Genomic DNA, 16,707 nt, shown 5'->3' with positions numbered 1-16,707 from the left:
CGACACTGAAAACGTCAGCGTCAAAGTCGACATATTGAAAGAGATTACTTTATTGTTCCATCAAATAATTTATGTTTTGATATAACATTTCATATTTCTTATACAAAAATTCCGGTTAATATATACATCGTGTGCCATATGGCTATAATATTTTAGACTTACTATCTAATTGTTCATTTGGAAATTTGTGAAATGTTTATGTTATCCAAACTACGTAAATTTGAAAGTTACATTAAAGTATTTTTACATGCAAAGAAACAAGTGTTTTACACAGGATAACGATAGTTGATTTTTACATGCAAAGAAACAAGTGTTTAAACCAATTAAAATCCTTTGTTCCAGAAGTCATATCTATATTGAATATTATGCATTGTTATCCTCGATTTCAGATCAAATTATATTTTTATATAAAACACATAGTTTAATCCACGTATGATATCGGTTGGATCATCTTCCATTTCGAACCTTCGTATAGCTACGGTCAATTTGATTCGTCCGTCGTATCAATAGAAAAATAAATTAATAATATCTTCTTCTAGATCTATTATAAACGATTAACATTCGTGGAATAAATTTATAGTAACACTTTGGATCTTTTACTCTGAACCGTAAACACGGTCACTCCATGAAACATTTAAAACGTGTAGCAATGTAAAGCACTATACAACTTCAAAAGCAATATTAGATCATAAACATCTATAATTAAGGAACCATCTAAAACTCCCACAATGTATTATGGTTTTACCACCGAACGTAGACCCTTTTGTCGAATATGTAGACGTTTTTGCTTGTTTGAAAAGGAATTCTCTAAATTAATTTTCTTAAAATATATAAAAGACAACTACAGCAAAAAAAAAAGGGTTAGAAGAGAAAAAATAATAATAAACTAGTTTGTAAAACAAGCATATTAAAATATTTAACTATAAACAACTAATTAATGAAAAGGAATAGGCAATGATATAAGCATATTTTGAACTTTTTAATTAAGGATGATTTAATTAATTATTTTGTTATTGTATTGGATTCTTAGAACAATCTATATTGTGAAACAAAAAAAGAGATTTCAAAAATCTGTGTTTCGTTATTGGCCAAAGTTCTCAGTTTCTATTTGTTAAAAAATCTCGATATTCTTGTTATCATTTAATCATTTAACACGATTTAAGGTATGCTATTTAATAAATTGTTTGACCGTATAATCAAATCAGTAATGTTAATAGTACTAATCATCACAAACATAGGGAAGATGACATGATGTCGCCACTCAAGCGTCGAAGTCCAAAGACAGGTTGGCATTACTAGTCACTAACTCTAGGTAGGTGATTATAAATTAATTCAGCCATTTATTTGGGTCACGTCTGGGTAGTTGGGCCCATGCAAGGTTCATTTCACAAAACCGAACGAGACAAATATATATTTGTAACAACAACAAAAAAAAAACAAAAAAAATTGTTGGCCGAATAACAGAAACACCCTATTATTCTGTACTAGAAAGTAGTTTTTAAAAAGAATTAAAAGTTAAAAAATGGAATAAAATCAGGAGGAAGCTTCCCCAAGTATATACATAACTCTCTTCCGTTTTTCATTCGCCGAGTCTCTATCTCTCGCTTGCCATCTCACATCAGAAAGCCTCTCTCTCCGTCTCTCGTCTCGCTAGGTAAAAAAAAACAAATCGAGACTTTGAATCATTTTCACTGGAATTTTGATCAATTCTGCATGTTTGATACCAAACCATTAGAGGGTTTCAATTGTTTTAATCTCGTTTCGTTGATCACGTGTGTTATAGGAACCAATATATGTCTATGAGCAACGAGGAAGACGTATCGAACAACTTTGGATGCAACATATGTCTCGAAATGGCGAGAGAACCGATCGTGACATTATGTGGTCATTTGTTTTGTTGGCCTTGTCTTTACAAATGGATCCATTTCCATTCCCAGTCGAAGCACTGCCCCGTTTGTAAAGCTCCGGTCAAGGAAGACAGTTTGGTTCCTTTGTATGGATCCGGGAAGCCATCTTCTGACCCGAGATCCAAGCCTTCTACAATCCCAAATCGACCGTCTGCACCTGCTGCACCTAGGCTTGAAACAGCTCGTCCTCGTCTCCGACAAATACATCATCATGAGTCTAGTTTCTTTGGAGGGTTTGCTTCAGTTCCAGGTGGTGCACGGTTCGGGAACTTCTTGTTGTAGAGTACGTATCTTGACGAAGCCGAGTAGTCACGGTGTTCTGTTTTAGACAATGTTTTAAAAAAAAACTACACATTGGTTACAACTTTTGTTTCTGAGCTCCATTTTTCTACATCTTATGTTCTCATATAATAAATATTGAAGTAACTTGAGATATTTGATTGTTCGGTCTTTGTCATAAGCTCTTTCTCTCGTGTTATATGTACATATTGATCTCTACATGAATGTTGATTACATACCAGGAGCCTAGAGACCTTTTTCATTTCTATATTCACATTTGAATGCATTACCGAACTATTCTATGAGATCCATTCCCAATTATATTTTTTTGTGTCATGATTATCTTTTGTAAATCTTTTTCTAAAATTTGTTTTTTTCTGGAACTCGAAATTCATACCTTCTATTATAGAAGTATTAATAAACTTTTAGTTAAATTACTAGACTAACGGACTTCTATTTAGCCTAGAGACCTTATGTCCCAAAACAATTGCTTGTTTCTATATTACACATAAGTCATTGTTATTATCAGATGAGTTATAAAGAGCCAACTCGATAAACCAAGCGATGGTGGATTGGTGAAAAAAAGACTTTGGACAAGATGTTACCCATCAGTTATGAACTTGAATCATGTGATGAACTAAATTACTGTTGTTTGGCCACACATCACATTACCATGTTTTAGATTTCATAAAAAAAAATCTGAACTGGATTATTGGTTGATACTGTTTCTATAGAGATTAGTTGGGTCTTAGCTAAGAGCCTTAGACACCTCCTGCATAGAAAAAAAGAGAAAAAAACTTGAACACATGATTGATATCAAAGACAGTTAAATACAGTATGTGTATATACAAAGATTTACTTGAATCTATTTTAAAGCCCATTTAAGTCTTTAATGGGCCTATTACAATAACTCGGAGAGCTCACGAATCGATAGAGAGACCGAACCTCATCTCATCTTCACTCTTCTCCGTTATCTTCTCCTTCTTCCTCCTCCAGCGACAATGGCGTTATCGGTTTCAAACCTCGCCTCCTCACTCTCCTCGCTCTCCTTCTCCTCCCAGGTCTCTCACGGACCAACCACCCTCTCCCTCCCCAGGTCGAACTATTTGTTCTCACTTCCGGCGAAATCACCTCGTCGCGCCTCTCTCTCAATCACCGCCACGGTAGCTGCTCCCGCGGAGGTATCGGAGGAGGATGACACGATGGAGCTGAAGAAGTACGTGAAATCTCGGCTTCCGGGAGGCTTCGCAGCTCAGAAAATCATAGGCACGGGACGGCGCAAGTGCGCCATCGCTCGTGTCGTTCTCCAAGAAGGCACCGGCAAAGTTATTATAAACTATCGCGACGCCAAGGTTAGTAACATTGAATGTGTTTTTTGCTTAGAGACCTTTTGTTTTTTTTTTTTGTGAATCTTGAAATGTTTTTGAATCAATCTTTTTTTTGCAGGAGTACCTTCAGGGGAACCCGTTGTGGCTTCAGTACGTTAAAGTGCCGTTAGTGACATTGGGTTATGAGAACAGCTACGACGTGTTTGTGAAAGCCCATGGAGGTGGTTTATCTGGTCAAGCTCAAGCGATTACTCTTGGAGTTGCTCGTGCGCTTCTCAAGGTGAGTGCTGACCATAGATCGCCTTTGAAGAAGGAAGGTTTGCTCACTAGAGACGCGAGAGTTGTTGAAAGGAAGAAGGTCGGGCTCAAGAAGGCGCGTAAAGCACCACAATTCTCCAAGCGTTAAGAGAGCGCTTTGTTGTTGTTATTGTTTGTTGTTGTTGGATATCAACTCTTCTAAGTACACTCCTTTTGCCTCTAATTATGTTTTTAAGTTTGTGTAGATGAACCAATCTCTGTGTTGTTGATTGAATAGAATGCTTATGATTGTGACTCATATGCACTTATCGATTGTGATCAATTGTTTGTTACAGATTTTCTTAAAACAAATGTAGTTCTTTCTGTTAGAAATGTAATGCTGGAAGATTTCATAAGTGGCTTATGTTTGACACTCGTGGTCTATCTCTCAATCTCTTGGACTTGGTCTCCTCATCATCATACGGTTTGCCACGAGTGAGACAGTGATGCATATAGAAAATGAACCGGAGATTGGTAGGCTGGTTTAGCTGAGAATGGTGATGCAAATTTGGAATGTTAGGTATATGTGAGCTTACCCACTTTGACTCTTTCCATGCCTTCTTTTCTGCTTCCTCTGTATTTTTCTTGTTTCTTTTTTTGCCACTATCATTAAAAGTTTTATTAATGTATCACTTGAAGGAAAACAGAAAACAAAACATAACCTGAACTCTTGGGTGTTCAGCCAACATAAACCAATAGTCTAATACAACAACTTGTTTTTATGCAAATACTTTACAATAGAGAAAGAGCAAGTTGGTATGTGTGTATATATGTTTACATCAGTAATGAAAACAAATCACGTGTATGGTCCTATAAATTTATTGATTGCATATATAGTCAACCGAAAATTAATTTGTAAACAATTTAATGATTTTGAGGTGTCTATTTTTCTTAATAATATTTTTTATTACGTTACTCATCGTCAGCTCATGACACATATCACATCAAATCCATGACTTTTATCAATGTTCATATTTCTGGATCTACTACTATCGTCACGATTCACAAGGACACATCAACTATTCTTTCTTTGATTCTCTATATGCACAAGTGAAGTTATTGTATCAGTGCGCATGTAACGTACTGAATATATGTATTTCTGAAAGATTCGTATTAAAAATGACGTGAATGTTAAAAAACAGTGGTGCCATTGCCATATCGCTATCACCTACTGTAGCACTTCGCTGCCACAATTACAACAATAAGATATTGGTATCCAAGTGTCATTCCTTCGATTAAACCGAGGTCACCAAATCTTTATGTACGTATAATATAACTCTACATTATTAACTTGAAAATGGTGGATGTGAAAAACAAAAGGAAATATTTGATTAAAAAAAAAGGAAATATATGAGTGGACGAATGAGTGATGATTATTTATTTTTTAATTCGTTGTTTTATGGTAAGGGTGAACAAATTTTCCTCTATAAAACATACTTCCCACGAAGCTAAAAATAAAATTATAAATCTATCTGCATTTAACAAATTGTTTACTTTTAGTTTCTTCAGCCAGTGGAATAAGCGAGCATCAACCATAATTAATTTTGACAACTTTTCCAATATGTTGGAATAGAGTGTTCCTAATTACTACTCCATCCGTTTTTAAAATGTGTTACTTTGATATTTTTCACACAGATTAAATTGAAATATATTTAAATTATTATAGATAAATAAAATTGTTTATAAAATCAATGTAGTTTACAATTAATTTTTAGATAAAAATAAATATAATTTGCATCAAAATTTTAAAATGACATTTTTATGTAACAAAAAAAAGGTAAAACTAGAATAACACTTATTAGAAAAAATATCTAACGAAAATGGAAATATGAAACTGGAGTTTTTCTCGTAGTAGTTGTTAGAGCTGTGTTTTCAATTGCTGCTATTAGTTAGATTATTTATAACAAATAACAAAAAATGTTATTTGTGAACTAAGATAACAAGATAAAAATGCTTTTCAATTTGTGATTATTACTATAATCTAAGTAGCTTAGACCTAACAAACTTAACAAAATACACAGTGGATTATAATTTTTTACTTTTTATAAATAAAATATTGTAAGTTATTAATCAGAATTTATTTCTCAATTTTTACACTAATTTAAATAAGCAAGATGTTTTCTTGGGGGTTGAAAAGGGAGCTTTTTTCTGTCAACAAAAATATTATTGTTGTTACAAAGTCAAGAACTTGCGTATACAAGTTAATGTGGAGCCCATCATCATAAATTCTTACAGTATTATTTGTCTGATTTTTCTTCTATATAAAGCATGTAATGCATTGTGATCAGATTGCCCCTTTCGAACGTAATAACATCAATCTCTCTTATTTGGTATACTACTTCTTCTTCTCATTTATTAAGATTATTATTCTTTTCTACTTTCTATTATTTACGTAACATGATCAAACAAATAGACACCTCTTATATATGAAACAATATATAATATAATTATAACACGTTATCAGCACGATCACTCTATTATTATAATTCTTTCTTTTGATTATTATGTTCGGAGTGGGGCCTCCATTTTATTTGTTTATGATTACCGGAGTGCGGCCCTGCCGCCCCGCCTTTTATTGTTAATTTTACAATGGTTGCTTAAAGCACCATAATGGCTGGTATACCGCCTACACATTTAACTTGTTATTTTTGAGTCCATTATCATAATTTATTATTTTACAGATTTGATTACCTTAATATTTTTGCTTTCAAATTTGACGGATAATTTTATCACCATAGATAACTAAATACATTTAAGTAGGCACATATATTTATATATATGTTTAAATTGATAAATTTTATAATTGCTCACTGATTGTTTATGATTAATTTTTTTTTCTATCTTATGTTTTTCTTTTACCTCCAACGGTCATATATAAATTTAAATTTAAAAAAAAAAAAAAAAAAAAAAATTTACTTTCTAAACGGCTAGTTAACGGCTATGAACAGTGTTTTTATCTATAAATATACTCATTTCTTACTCATTTACTTCATCCAAAACATTTCATCTTCTCTAAAATATTTTCAAATCGCTCCATTCCGGTTTTTCATTACAAAAAAGGATGATTCGCATATTTTTGGTTGTATGTGCAATTCTAATTTTTGCTTCTATGTACGGTCTTTTTATTGGAGAATTTGCTCCTGAAGAATTTACGCTCAATGTCGGCTTACTTTTCTATGCATTGTTTCTCCTTGTAATTGCGTGTATTATTAATATAAATGGTTCATTTTAAATTATGAAATTCTAATAAAATATATTATTTGATTTTAGAAATCCAATGGCAAACATGGAGAAGCTCCAATTCCCCGTCCTAGACATCACCGGTACCAACTACATTTCATGGGTTACAAATGTCGAACTTCATCTTGAATCTCTTGGTCTATCCGAGACCGTTAAAGAGATTAATACTTCAACGCCTCAAGAAAAGGCTAAATCGGTGATCTTCCTTAGAAGACACCTTGATGAAAGTATTATTTATGACTATGCCAACATGAGAGATCCTAAAGAGCTATGGAAGTCTCTGAAAGATCGTTTTGATCATCAGAAAGACATAACACTTCCACTTGCTCGGGATGAATGGCAGAGTCTGAGATTTCAAGATTTCGACAAAGTGATGAATTACAACTCGGCTGTGTTAGGAATTGTGGCCAAATTGAGATATTGTGGTGAAACAATCACCGAATCTCAAATGCTTGAGAAGACATACACCACATTCCATAAGAGCCACATCACCCTACAACAACAGTACAGGTTGCGGGGATATACCAAATTTTCGGAATTGATTGTGGCGCTTCTCATAGCAGAAAAGAACAACGAGCTTCTGATCAAGAATCACATGACTCGTCCAACTGGTTCAAAACCGTTTCCTGAAGCAAACGCGTTAGATGCGAAGAAACCAGTCAAGGAAAATAAAGCCTATTGGGGTCGCGGTCGTGGTCGTCAAAACTACCGTGGACGTGGACGAAAGTACAATCCACAAGATAGGAAGTCATTCCAGTGGGTCCGCTCTGAGCAAACCCCTAAGGGAAAAGAACACCAAGGAAATACCTCCCAGAAGCGAGAAGAAGCTTGTTTCAGATGCGGTACTAAGGGACATTGGTCTCGTTTATGTCGTACCCCTGCACACCTTTGCGCTCTATACAAAGAGTCCGTCAAAGGAAAAGAAAAGGAAGTAAACTTTGCGGAACATTCTGAGGGTACAACGCACCTCGATGCGTCTGACTTTGTGAATGATTTCGAGGAGACCGCTATCACGGAAGCCTAAGTGCCCATCATGTGACTCTTGAAATTCCACAATTATACCATAAATAATTGTTGTTTGTGGAAGATTAATGTATAATTATTGTGTGCTTTTCACCTTCTTATGTATAATTATTATGTGTTTAATGTTTGCTAATGATGTATAATATTTTATGAATAATATTATCTTATGTTAATTCTTTTTGTTTGTCTCAGAAATGGACATTACAAATGGAACATCAACCAAGATCAATGCTAGAGATATTTGTATACCAGATAGTGGAACAACGCACACTATTCTGAAGCACAGAAAATATTTTTCTGAACTAAAACCGACAAATATCACTGTTAATACAATATCAGGTCCTGCAGACTTGATCGAAGGGATTGGTAAAGCCCATTTCACGTTACCCAACGGGACAAAATTCTCGATAAATAATGCACTATTTTCTCCAAATTCTAAAAGGAATTTGTTGAGTTTTAAAGACATATATCTTCAAGGATTTGATACTCAGTCTGCAACTGAGGATGGAAAGAAGTATATGTATATTACTCTTGAGAAATCGGGAAAACAAAAGGTATTGGAAAAATTACCAAAACTCTCTTCTGGTCTACATCATACATATATAAGTGCCATTGAATCACATTTGGTGATTAAGGAAAATTCTAGTGATTTTACACTATGGCATGATCGTCTTGGTCATCCAGGCACTACAATGATGCGAAAAATCATCGAGAACTCACATGGTCATTCACTGAAACCCCAAGAAGTTTATCAAGGGAATAAAATGACATGTACTGCGTGTTCTCTTGGAAAGTTGATTATAAGACCATCGCCAACCAAAATAGATAAAGAGTTACCAAAGTTCCTTGAACGAATTCAAGGTGATATTTGTGGACCTATACATCCACCTTGTGGACCATTCTATTATTTTATGGTAATGATCGACGCGTCGAGTAGATGGTCACACGTTTGTCTATTGTCCTCTCGAAATATGGCATTTGCGAGATTTTTATCTCAGATAATCAAACTAAGAGCTCAGTTTCCTGATTATCCGATAAAGAGAGTTAGACTGGACAACGCTGGTGAATTTACCTCCCAAGCATTCAATGATTATTGTATGGTAACTGGAATTGATGTTGAACATCCTGTTGCTCATGTTCATACACAAAATGGTTTGGCCGAATCATTAATTAAACGTCTGCAACTGATTGCAAGACCATTGATTATGAAATCTAAACTCCCAACTTCTGTGTGGGGACATGCTATTGTGCATGCAGAAGTATTGATTCGAATAAGACCAAGTGCATATCACAAATACTCTCCAATACAGTTAGCCTTTGGACGAGAACCAAACATTTCTCATCTAAGAATTTTTGGTTGCGCTGTATATGTGCCGATTGCACCTCCCCAACGTACAAAGATGGGACCTCAAAGGAGGTTAGGGATATATGTTGGTTGTGACTCTCCATCAATTATACGATACCTAGAACCGCAAACTGGTGACGTATTTACGGCACGTTTTGCTGATTGTCACTTTGATGAAAAAGTATTCCCAGTTCTAGGGGGAGAAAATAAACAAGTAGGAAAGGATATCAAATGGTGTGTACCATCTTTATTACACCTTGATCCTCCTACAAAACAATCGGAATTAGAGGTCCGTCGGATTATGCATTTACAAAGCATCGCAAATCAACTACCCGATGCTTTTGCAGACACCAAATTGGTTACAAAATCCCATATACCGGCTGCAAATACTCCTGCTCGCGTAGAAATGCCACATGAACGTGGAGTAGAAGATAATACACGAGAGTCTAAAATACGCTTGAAGCGTGGTAGACCTATTGGTTCTAAGGATAAGAATCCTAGAAAACGAAAGGAGTCAGAAAAACAAAATCTTTCCAATATAGAAGAAAAGTTGGAAGAGATTAACAACGAGGTCAATGACAATGTTGAACATCATGATTCTGAAGAAAATCATGAGATTTCTATTAACTACATTCATAATAGAAAAATATGGAATCGAAACAAAGTGAATGGTGTTGATGATCTTTTCTCATACTTTGTTTCGAAGGAAATAGATGAAGAGAATGATGACCCTGAACCAAAATCTATCTTGGAGTGTCAAAGGAGACATGATTGGATAAAATGGAAAGATGCAATACAAGTCGAACTTGATTCACTTAACAAACGAGAGGTATTTGGTCCCATTATAATCACACCTGAAGCTGTGAAGCCAGTTGGTTACAAATGGGTTTTCGTTCGGAAACGAAATGAGAAAAACGAGGTTATGAGATATAAAGCTCGCCTTGTAGCTCAAGGATTTTCTCAAAGACCTGGAATCGATTATGAAGAAACATATTCTCCTGTTATGGATGCAATCACATTTAGATTTTTGATGAGTCTTGCGGCTAATCAAAATCTAGAGATGCGTCTAATGGACGTTGTTACTGCATACTTATATGGATCTTTGGACACTGATATTTATATGAGAATCCCTGACGGATTTAAAATGCCAGAACCATTAAGTTCTAAACCTAAAGAGTTATGTGCAATAAAATTGCAAAGATCATTATACGGTTTAAAACAGTCTGGACGCATGTGGTATAATCGTCTCAGTGAACATCTAACTAAAGAAGGATATGTAAACAATCCTATATGCCCATGTGTTTTCATCAAGAAAACATCATCTGGATTTGTTATCATTGCCGTATATGTTGATGACCTAAATATTATTGGGACTAAAGTCGAAATACAAAAGGCATCTGATTATTTAAAAGGAGAATTTGAGATGAAAGATCTCGGACAAACAAAGTATTGTCTTGGCCTACAAATTGAGCATTCTCAAAAGGGTATATTTGTACACCAGTCTACATATACGAAAAGAGTGTTGAAACGATTCAACATGGACAAATCGACTCCACTTAGTACTCCTATGGTCGTCAGATCACTTAATGTCGAAAATGATCCCTTTCGACCACACGAAGAAAATGAAGATATACTTGGTCATGAAGTGCCATATTTAAGTGCAATAGGAGCACTTATGTATCTTGCTAATTGTACTCGGCCTGATATATCATTTGCTGTTAATCTTTTGGCAAGATTTAGTTCATCCCCTACGCAAAGACATTGGAATGGGATCAAACATGTCTTTCGCTATCTCCAAGGAACGATTGATTTAGGATTATTTTATCCTAATAATACTAACGGAGAAATGGTTGGCTTTGCAGATGCAGGATATTTATCTGACCCCCATAAAGCTCGATCACAAACAGGGTACGTCTTCACGGTTGGAGGAACCGCTATATCATGGCGATCCCAGAAACAAACACTTGTAGCCACTTCTTCGAACCATGCTGAAATAATTGCTCTCCATGAAGCGAGTAGAGAATGTGTTTGGCTCAGATCAATAAGTAAACACATCCTATCAAGTAGTGGGATCAACGTCGACTCAAAACCGACCATCATATATGAAGACAATGCAGCATGTGTCGCTCAAACAAAGGAAGGATACATCAAAAGTGACCGAACCAAACATATTCCACCAAAGTTCTTCTCATATACCCAAGAACTCGAGAAGAATAAAGAAATTGAAGTGAGATATGTTCGATCCTGTGATAATGCTGCAGACCTCTTTACGAAGTCGCTATCCACTACGACATTCAGAAAACATGTTTACAACATTGGAATGCGTCATCAACAAGACCTGTAATGATCGTCTATTCGAGGGGGAGCTTCTGAGTTGTACTCTTTTTGCCTTACTATGGTTTTTCCTACTGGGTTTTCCTATTAAGGTTTTTAATGAGGCAACATGATGCTGGTCTCCAAGGGGGAGTGTTACAAAGTCAAGAACTTGCGTATACAAGTTAATGTGGAGCCCATCATCATAAATTCTTACAGTATTATTTGTCTGATTTTTCTTCTATATAAAGCATGTAATGCATTGTGATCAGATTGCCCCTTTCGAACGTAATAACATCAATCTCTCTTATTTGGTATACTACTTCTTCTTCTCATTTATTAAGATTATTATTCTTTTCTACTTTCTATTATTTACGTAACATGATCAAACAAATAGACACCTCTTATATATGAAACAATATATAATATAATTATAACAATTGTAACATTATTATATTTAGATATATATATTATACAGAACGACATTATTTTATTATTTTGTTTTCTCAGATTCAGGATTAAATAAAACGAATAAAATTTTTTTTATTCTGGACATGGATATTTTCTGAGATTTGGAAGTGTCGAATTGATATAAGCAAAGCAACAAGTGCTCGCTTGTATGTATCTTTTGACGTCTCCACGCACGAGTTTACGCATCCCAGACGCCTCCTTAGAGAGAAGAGAGAGATCGAGATCGATTTCCTCCCTCTTAAACCTCTCTCTCTCTCGTGAATCTCATTTCCCTTTGCCGCTAGATTCTCTCTTCACCCTTTTCTCGCCCTTCCTTCCTCTCCTCATTACTTTTTTGTCGTCTTCTGCTCTCTCTCTCTCTCAGCACTCTTCGCCATGGTGGGTGCTGCTGCGTCTTCCTGTTACGCATCTCCGCTATGCACCTGGTTCGTCGCCGCCTGCATGTCCGTCTCCCACGGCGGCGGAGATTCCCGACAAGCCGTCGCTCTCAAATCTACCGGGCGGAGTCGTCGAAGCAGACAACAGCTCACCAAATGCTCTGGATCCGGTAGCAGCACTACTTCCTTTGGGCCTTGCAATCACTACAATGCCTTGTCTTCTCTCTTCGGATCGAACTCTGTTTCTCTCAATCGAAACCAGAGGAGGTTGACTCGAGCTGCTACTGCTAGTTCCGGTAATATAACATTTCACCAATCTGGGTTTTTGATTTATGGGTATTGTTTGCAGAGTTGACAAGCTTTGTTTTTGTTGGTAAAGTTTCTCTTTTTATGTGTTTATGTTATTTGGTCAAATGATTCAACTTGGAGATCAAGTTATGCTGATTTGGAATCTCAGCTTAATTGTCAAGTTTGATTCTTTATTGTGTGTGTAATATGCAAAGCACATTTCTGTGAGTTTGATTCAATATTGGACTCTAGATAAGGAGTATGATGATACAGAGTATGTGGAACTCAAATGTGGTTTCTGGGTAGTAGTAGCTAATTAAGTTAATCCATCATCAACTGTGAATGTGGTTTCTCTTGTAGTAGCTGGTTAAGATGATATCTCATTAACTATAATAATGTATTTTGTGTGTGTTTTAAGGTGGAGGAGCCATGGCTGTTGCGATGGATATGGAAAAGGAAGCCAAGGTTGACAACAAACCTCCTACGGAGCAGCGCCGGGTTGTTGTGACAGGCATGGGAGTTGAAACATCACTAGGTCATGACCCTGACACCTTTTATGAGAATCTCCTACAAGGCAACAGTGGTATTAGCCAGATTGAGAATTTTGATTGTTCTGCTTTTCCTACGGTAAGCATATATTATTATCAGGAGTTTCTCCATTTGCTTTAGTAGTTTACTTGACTATCTTTCCTTGTTTTTAATCTTTGTCAAGAGAATTGCTGGAGAGATCAAGTCCTTCTCAACTGAAGGATGGGTCGCTCCAAAACTCTCAAAGAGGATGGACAAGTTCATGCTCTATCTTCTCACAGCTGGCAAGAAGGCTTTGGTTGATGGTGGGGTAACCGAAGAAGTCATGGCAGAGTTTGACAAAGCCAAATGCGGAGTCTTGATTGGCTCTGCAATGGGAGGCATGAAGGTACTTACATTCTTGATTCTCGTCTTTGAGCATTTTAAGAGAGTATGATGGAAAAGAGTTTCTGATCGAGGTTTCTGATACAGGTCTTTCAAGATGCTATTGAAGCTATGAAGATCTCTTACAAGAAGATGAATCCTTTCTGTGTGCCTTTCGCTACAACAAACATGGGTTCTGCTATGCTTGCTTTGGATCTGGTCTGATTTAAAAAAATATATATATGTTATGTAATATTTATGTGGATCACCACCACCAGGAGCTTAGTACTTAACCTTTCTTTGTGGTCATGTATTAGGGATGGATGGGGCCAAACTATTCTATCTCAACTGCTTGTGCAACAAGCAACTTCTGCATTCTCAATTCAGCAAACCACATTATCAAAGGGGAAGCTGTAAGTATTCTCCACCCATTTGGACTTTTGGTAGACTTCTGCTGGTTCTAATTATGTATGTCTCTCCTGCTGTATCTTTCAGGATGTAATGCTCTGTGGTGGCTCAGATTCAGTTATTATTCCAATAGGTGCAAATTTATTCTCTTATACTGCATTGTTTCCTCTGTTCTTGAACTCTAAGCTACATGATTCTTTTTAACTTATTGTGTGTGTACCAATGCAGGGTTGGGAGGTTTTGTTGCATGCCGTGCTCTTTCACAAAGGAACAATGATCCCACAAAAGCTTCACGCCCTTGGGATAGCGTAAGTTTCTACAATTTCATGCTCTCTCTTCTTTTCCATTGGCATGTTGTAATACCCTTTTATGTAATGTTGAAAGAATTTAAATGTGAGGAACGTGTGTGTGTGTTGTGTTTGGATAATCTTTTAACTTGGTTAACTTGGTCTTCGTTGCATAACAGAACCGAGATGGTTTCGTGATGGGAGAGGGAGCTGGAGTTTTGCTTTTGGAAGAGCTTGAACATGCTAAGGTATGTATATGGCTCATTCGTTCCTGTTGCTGTTCCTTGTTTCCTATGTAAAGTTATGAGAACTTATGTATTCTGATTTGTTTATTTTTCAGAAAAGAGGAGCAACAATCTACGCAGAGTTCCTTGGTGGGAGTTTCACATGTGATGCCTATCACATGACCGAGCCTCGCCCTGATGGTAGTTTCATTTTCCCCTTATTTCATACTAGTCTGCTAATCAATTGCAAGTTTTGAATCTCATTTGTCATTATTATCCGCAGGTGCTGGTGTGATTCTGTGTATTGAGAGAGCATTGGCTGATGCTGGGATTTCCAAAGAACAGATAAACTATATAAATGCACATGCAACCTCAACACCAGCTGGAGACCTTAAGGAGTACCAAGCCCTTGCTCACTGCTTTGGCCAAAATCCTGAGGTAGCTTTCTCTTCTCCAGGCCTCCTCAAGTTCAGTTTATTAGGAGTTGTTACAAGATTTCAAGGTAGTTTTCGTGTGCTTTCCTTAACTGTTCTTGCACAATGTTGCAGATAAAAGTAAATTCCACAAAATCTATGATTGGGCACTTGCTGGGAGCTGCTGGGGCCGTTGAAGCTGTCGCAACTGTGCAGGTAAACACATTTAATTTATTAGACAAACAAATCAACGTATCTATGAGGGGGAAGAACTGATGTTTAAACAAATATTCACAACTTTTTCATGTTAATTTTCGCTTGTTTTCTAACAGGCAATAAGGACCGGATGGGTTCATCCAAATATCAACCTTGAGAGTCCAGACAATGGAGTGGTATGTTAGTAAACTTTGTTTTGGCATTCTTTTATGGGCTTATTTGCTAAATAACCAAAAAAATAAGGAAATTAGATATTTAGAGAGAGAGAGTAGAGAGAGATAGGAAGAGAAAGTAGGAGAGAGGGGGTGTTTTTAGTTAGTTAATGAATTTTGGTTTTTGTTGTGTATAGTGAATGCAATTTCCCTTCTTTTATTCCAAGATGATCATAGTTACGGATACTAGTACATTTAATGTCCACAACAAACTGTTCGCCTTGAGATTTTAATAATTCTACTACCTTATGTGGTGAAACTGGAGCAGGATACAAATTTGCTGGTGGGTCCTGAGAAGGAGAGATTGGACATTAAAGCAGCCTTGTCAAATTCCTTCGGGTTTGGTGGCCACAACTCCAGCATCATTTTTGCTCCTTACAAGTGAAAGCACTCATTGCCTGTACTCCAAACCTGGTTGTGTAACTTGCTGTAAGGTACATCACCCATCCATTGTTCTCTGATGCATCATCATTGTGGTCCAGAAACACAGTTAATGATTTGGGGATGGCTTTAGATATATAAGATACCTTTGTACTGTGATGAAGCTGAGTTTTGAAGCATGTATTTATTAATTATGTGCAGTGTTTACAAGAACTCCCCATGTTATGTTGTTGCGGGAATCAACACAGTTTGTTAAACTACCAAGAGCTAAGCTAAGTTTCCTTAGGATCAAGATCCGATTGTGCCAGAGAACTTGGACAAAGAGCAAACGTAGCAGAGTTTGGATTTAGCTTCCGTGTGATACCTTTTGAGTGGAATCTTTGTAGCCTTTTTTTTTGGTAGTGTTTCGTTTCTATTTGTTAATCATTACAATCTGAAAATTGCCAAACCAATTCTCTGTTAAATTTAGTAACTCTACACAGTTGTTATCAATGCTTCTTATTAGCTTATCTTAGGAAACTAATCATCATTTGAATTGTTAAAAAGTCCTTCTAGTGGCCCAAAATATCCTTCTTGTATAAGCTATTTCTACGGTTAAACGTGTGAAAGAAAAGCAGACAAAAAAAAGGAAGAATTAACTGTGAAAACCAACTTGATTCAAAAAAAAATCCAACTGATAAACTTTCTCATGCCTCAGCTCAGAACGTCCACTATAAGTGTAACAGAACCATAACTAGATAAAAGCTTCTACAGTAAAAGAAAAGATTATTATTCCTCTCTTTAGTAACTGAAGCTTTATGTTCTATT

General features: G+C 36.2%; 4 protein-coding genes across 4 annotated transcripts; all 4 read left to right on the top strand.

Moving 5' to 3' along the window:
- Positions 1-64: 64 nt before the first annotated feature.
- On the top strand, positions 65-2,425 carry LOC106357316 (E3 ubiquitin-protein ligase RMA1H1). The gene is made up of 2 exons (XM_013796996.3): positions 65-1,654; positions 1,784-2,425. The coding sequence occupies exon 2, from the start codon at positions 1,794-1,796 to the stop codon at positions 2,187-2,189; it is 396 nt and encodes a 131-aa protein (XP_013652450.1). The 5' UTR covers positions 65-1,654; positions 1,784-1,793; the 3' UTR covers positions 2,190-2,425.
- Positions 2,426-3,094: 669 nt separating this feature from the next.
- LOC106354529 (30S ribosomal protein S9, chloroplastic) lies at positions 3,095-4,070 on the top strand. Its single transcript, XM_013794485.3, has 2 exons — positions 3,095-3,538; positions 3,633-4,070. The coding sequence occupies exons 1-2, from the start codon at positions 3,188-3,190 to the stop codon at positions 3,918-3,920; spliced, it is 639 nt and encodes a 212-aa protein (XP_013649939.1). The 5' UTR covers positions 3,095-3,187; the 3' UTR covers positions 3,921-4,070.
- Positions 4,071-7,088: 3,018 nt separating this feature from the next.
- LOC106356005 lies at positions 7,089-8,075 on the top strand. The gene has a single exon (XM_013795857.2). It carries the CDS (start codon positions 7,089-7,091, stop codon positions 8,073-8,075), a length of 987 nt encoding a protein of 328 aa, XP_013651311.2.
- A 4,061-nt stretch (positions 8,076-12,136) lies between these two features.
- Positions 12,137-16,409, top strand: LOC106354530 (3-oxoacyl-[acyl-carrier-protein] synthase II, chloroplastic). Its single transcript, XM_048736262.1, has 14 exons — positions 12,137-12,876; positions 13,287-13,495; positions 13,581-13,784; positions 13,868-13,978; positions 14,077-14,172; positions 14,255-14,300; positions 14,396-14,475; positions 14,634-14,702; positions 14,795-14,879; positions 14,962-15,116; positions 15,227-15,307; positions 15,424-15,483; positions 15,788-15,953; positions 16,102-16,409. Exons 1-13 carry the CDS (start codon positions 12,579-12,581, stop codon positions 15,902-15,904), a joined length of 1,611 nt encoding a protein of 536 aa, XP_048592219.1. The 5' UTR covers positions 12,137-12,578; the 3' UTR covers positions 15,905-15,953; positions 16,102-16,409.
- Positions 16,410-16,707: the final 298 nt, after the last annotated feature.

Source organism: Brassica napus, chromosome A7 (assembly GCF_020379485.1).
Source record: "Brassica napus cultivar Da-Ae chromosome A7, Da-Ae, whole genome shotgun sequence".
Classification (NCBI taxonomy): domain Eukaryota; kingdom Viridiplantae; phylum Streptophyta; class Magnoliopsida; order Brassicales; family Brassicaceae; genus Brassica; species Brassica napus.
The sequence above is the reverse complement of the archived record's forward strand: the minus strand, read 5'-3'. Positions and strand labels throughout refer to the sequence as shown.

Coding starts and splice junctions, on each gene's coding strand:
- LOC106357316 (XM_013796996.3), top strand. CDS start 1,794: ATGTCTATGAGCAACGAGGAAGACGTATCGAACAACTTTGGATGCAAC.
- LOC106354529 (XM_013794485.3), top strand. CDS start 3,188: ATGGCGTTATCGGTTTCAAACCTCGCCTCCTCACTCTCCTCGCTCTCC. Junction 3,539..3,632: donor TAAACTATCGCGACGCCAAG/GTTAGTAACATT, acceptor TTTTTTTTGCAG/GAGTACCTTCAGGGGAACCC.
- LOC106356005 (XM_013795857.2), top strand. CDS start 7,089: ATGGCAAACATGGAGAAGCTCCAATTCCCCGTCCTAGACATCACCGGT.
- LOC106354530 (XM_048736262.1), top strand. CDS start 12,579: ATGGTGGGTGCTGCTGCGTCTTCCTGTTACGCATCTCCGCTATGCACC. Junction 14,476..14,633: donor CTTCACGCCCTTGGGATAGC/GTAAGTTTCTAC, acceptor GTTGCATAACAG/AACCGAGATGGTTTCGTGAT. Junction 15,484..15,787: donor AGAGTCCAGACAATGGAGTG/GTATGTTAGTAA, acceptor AAACTGGAGCAG/GATACAAATTTGCTGGTGGG.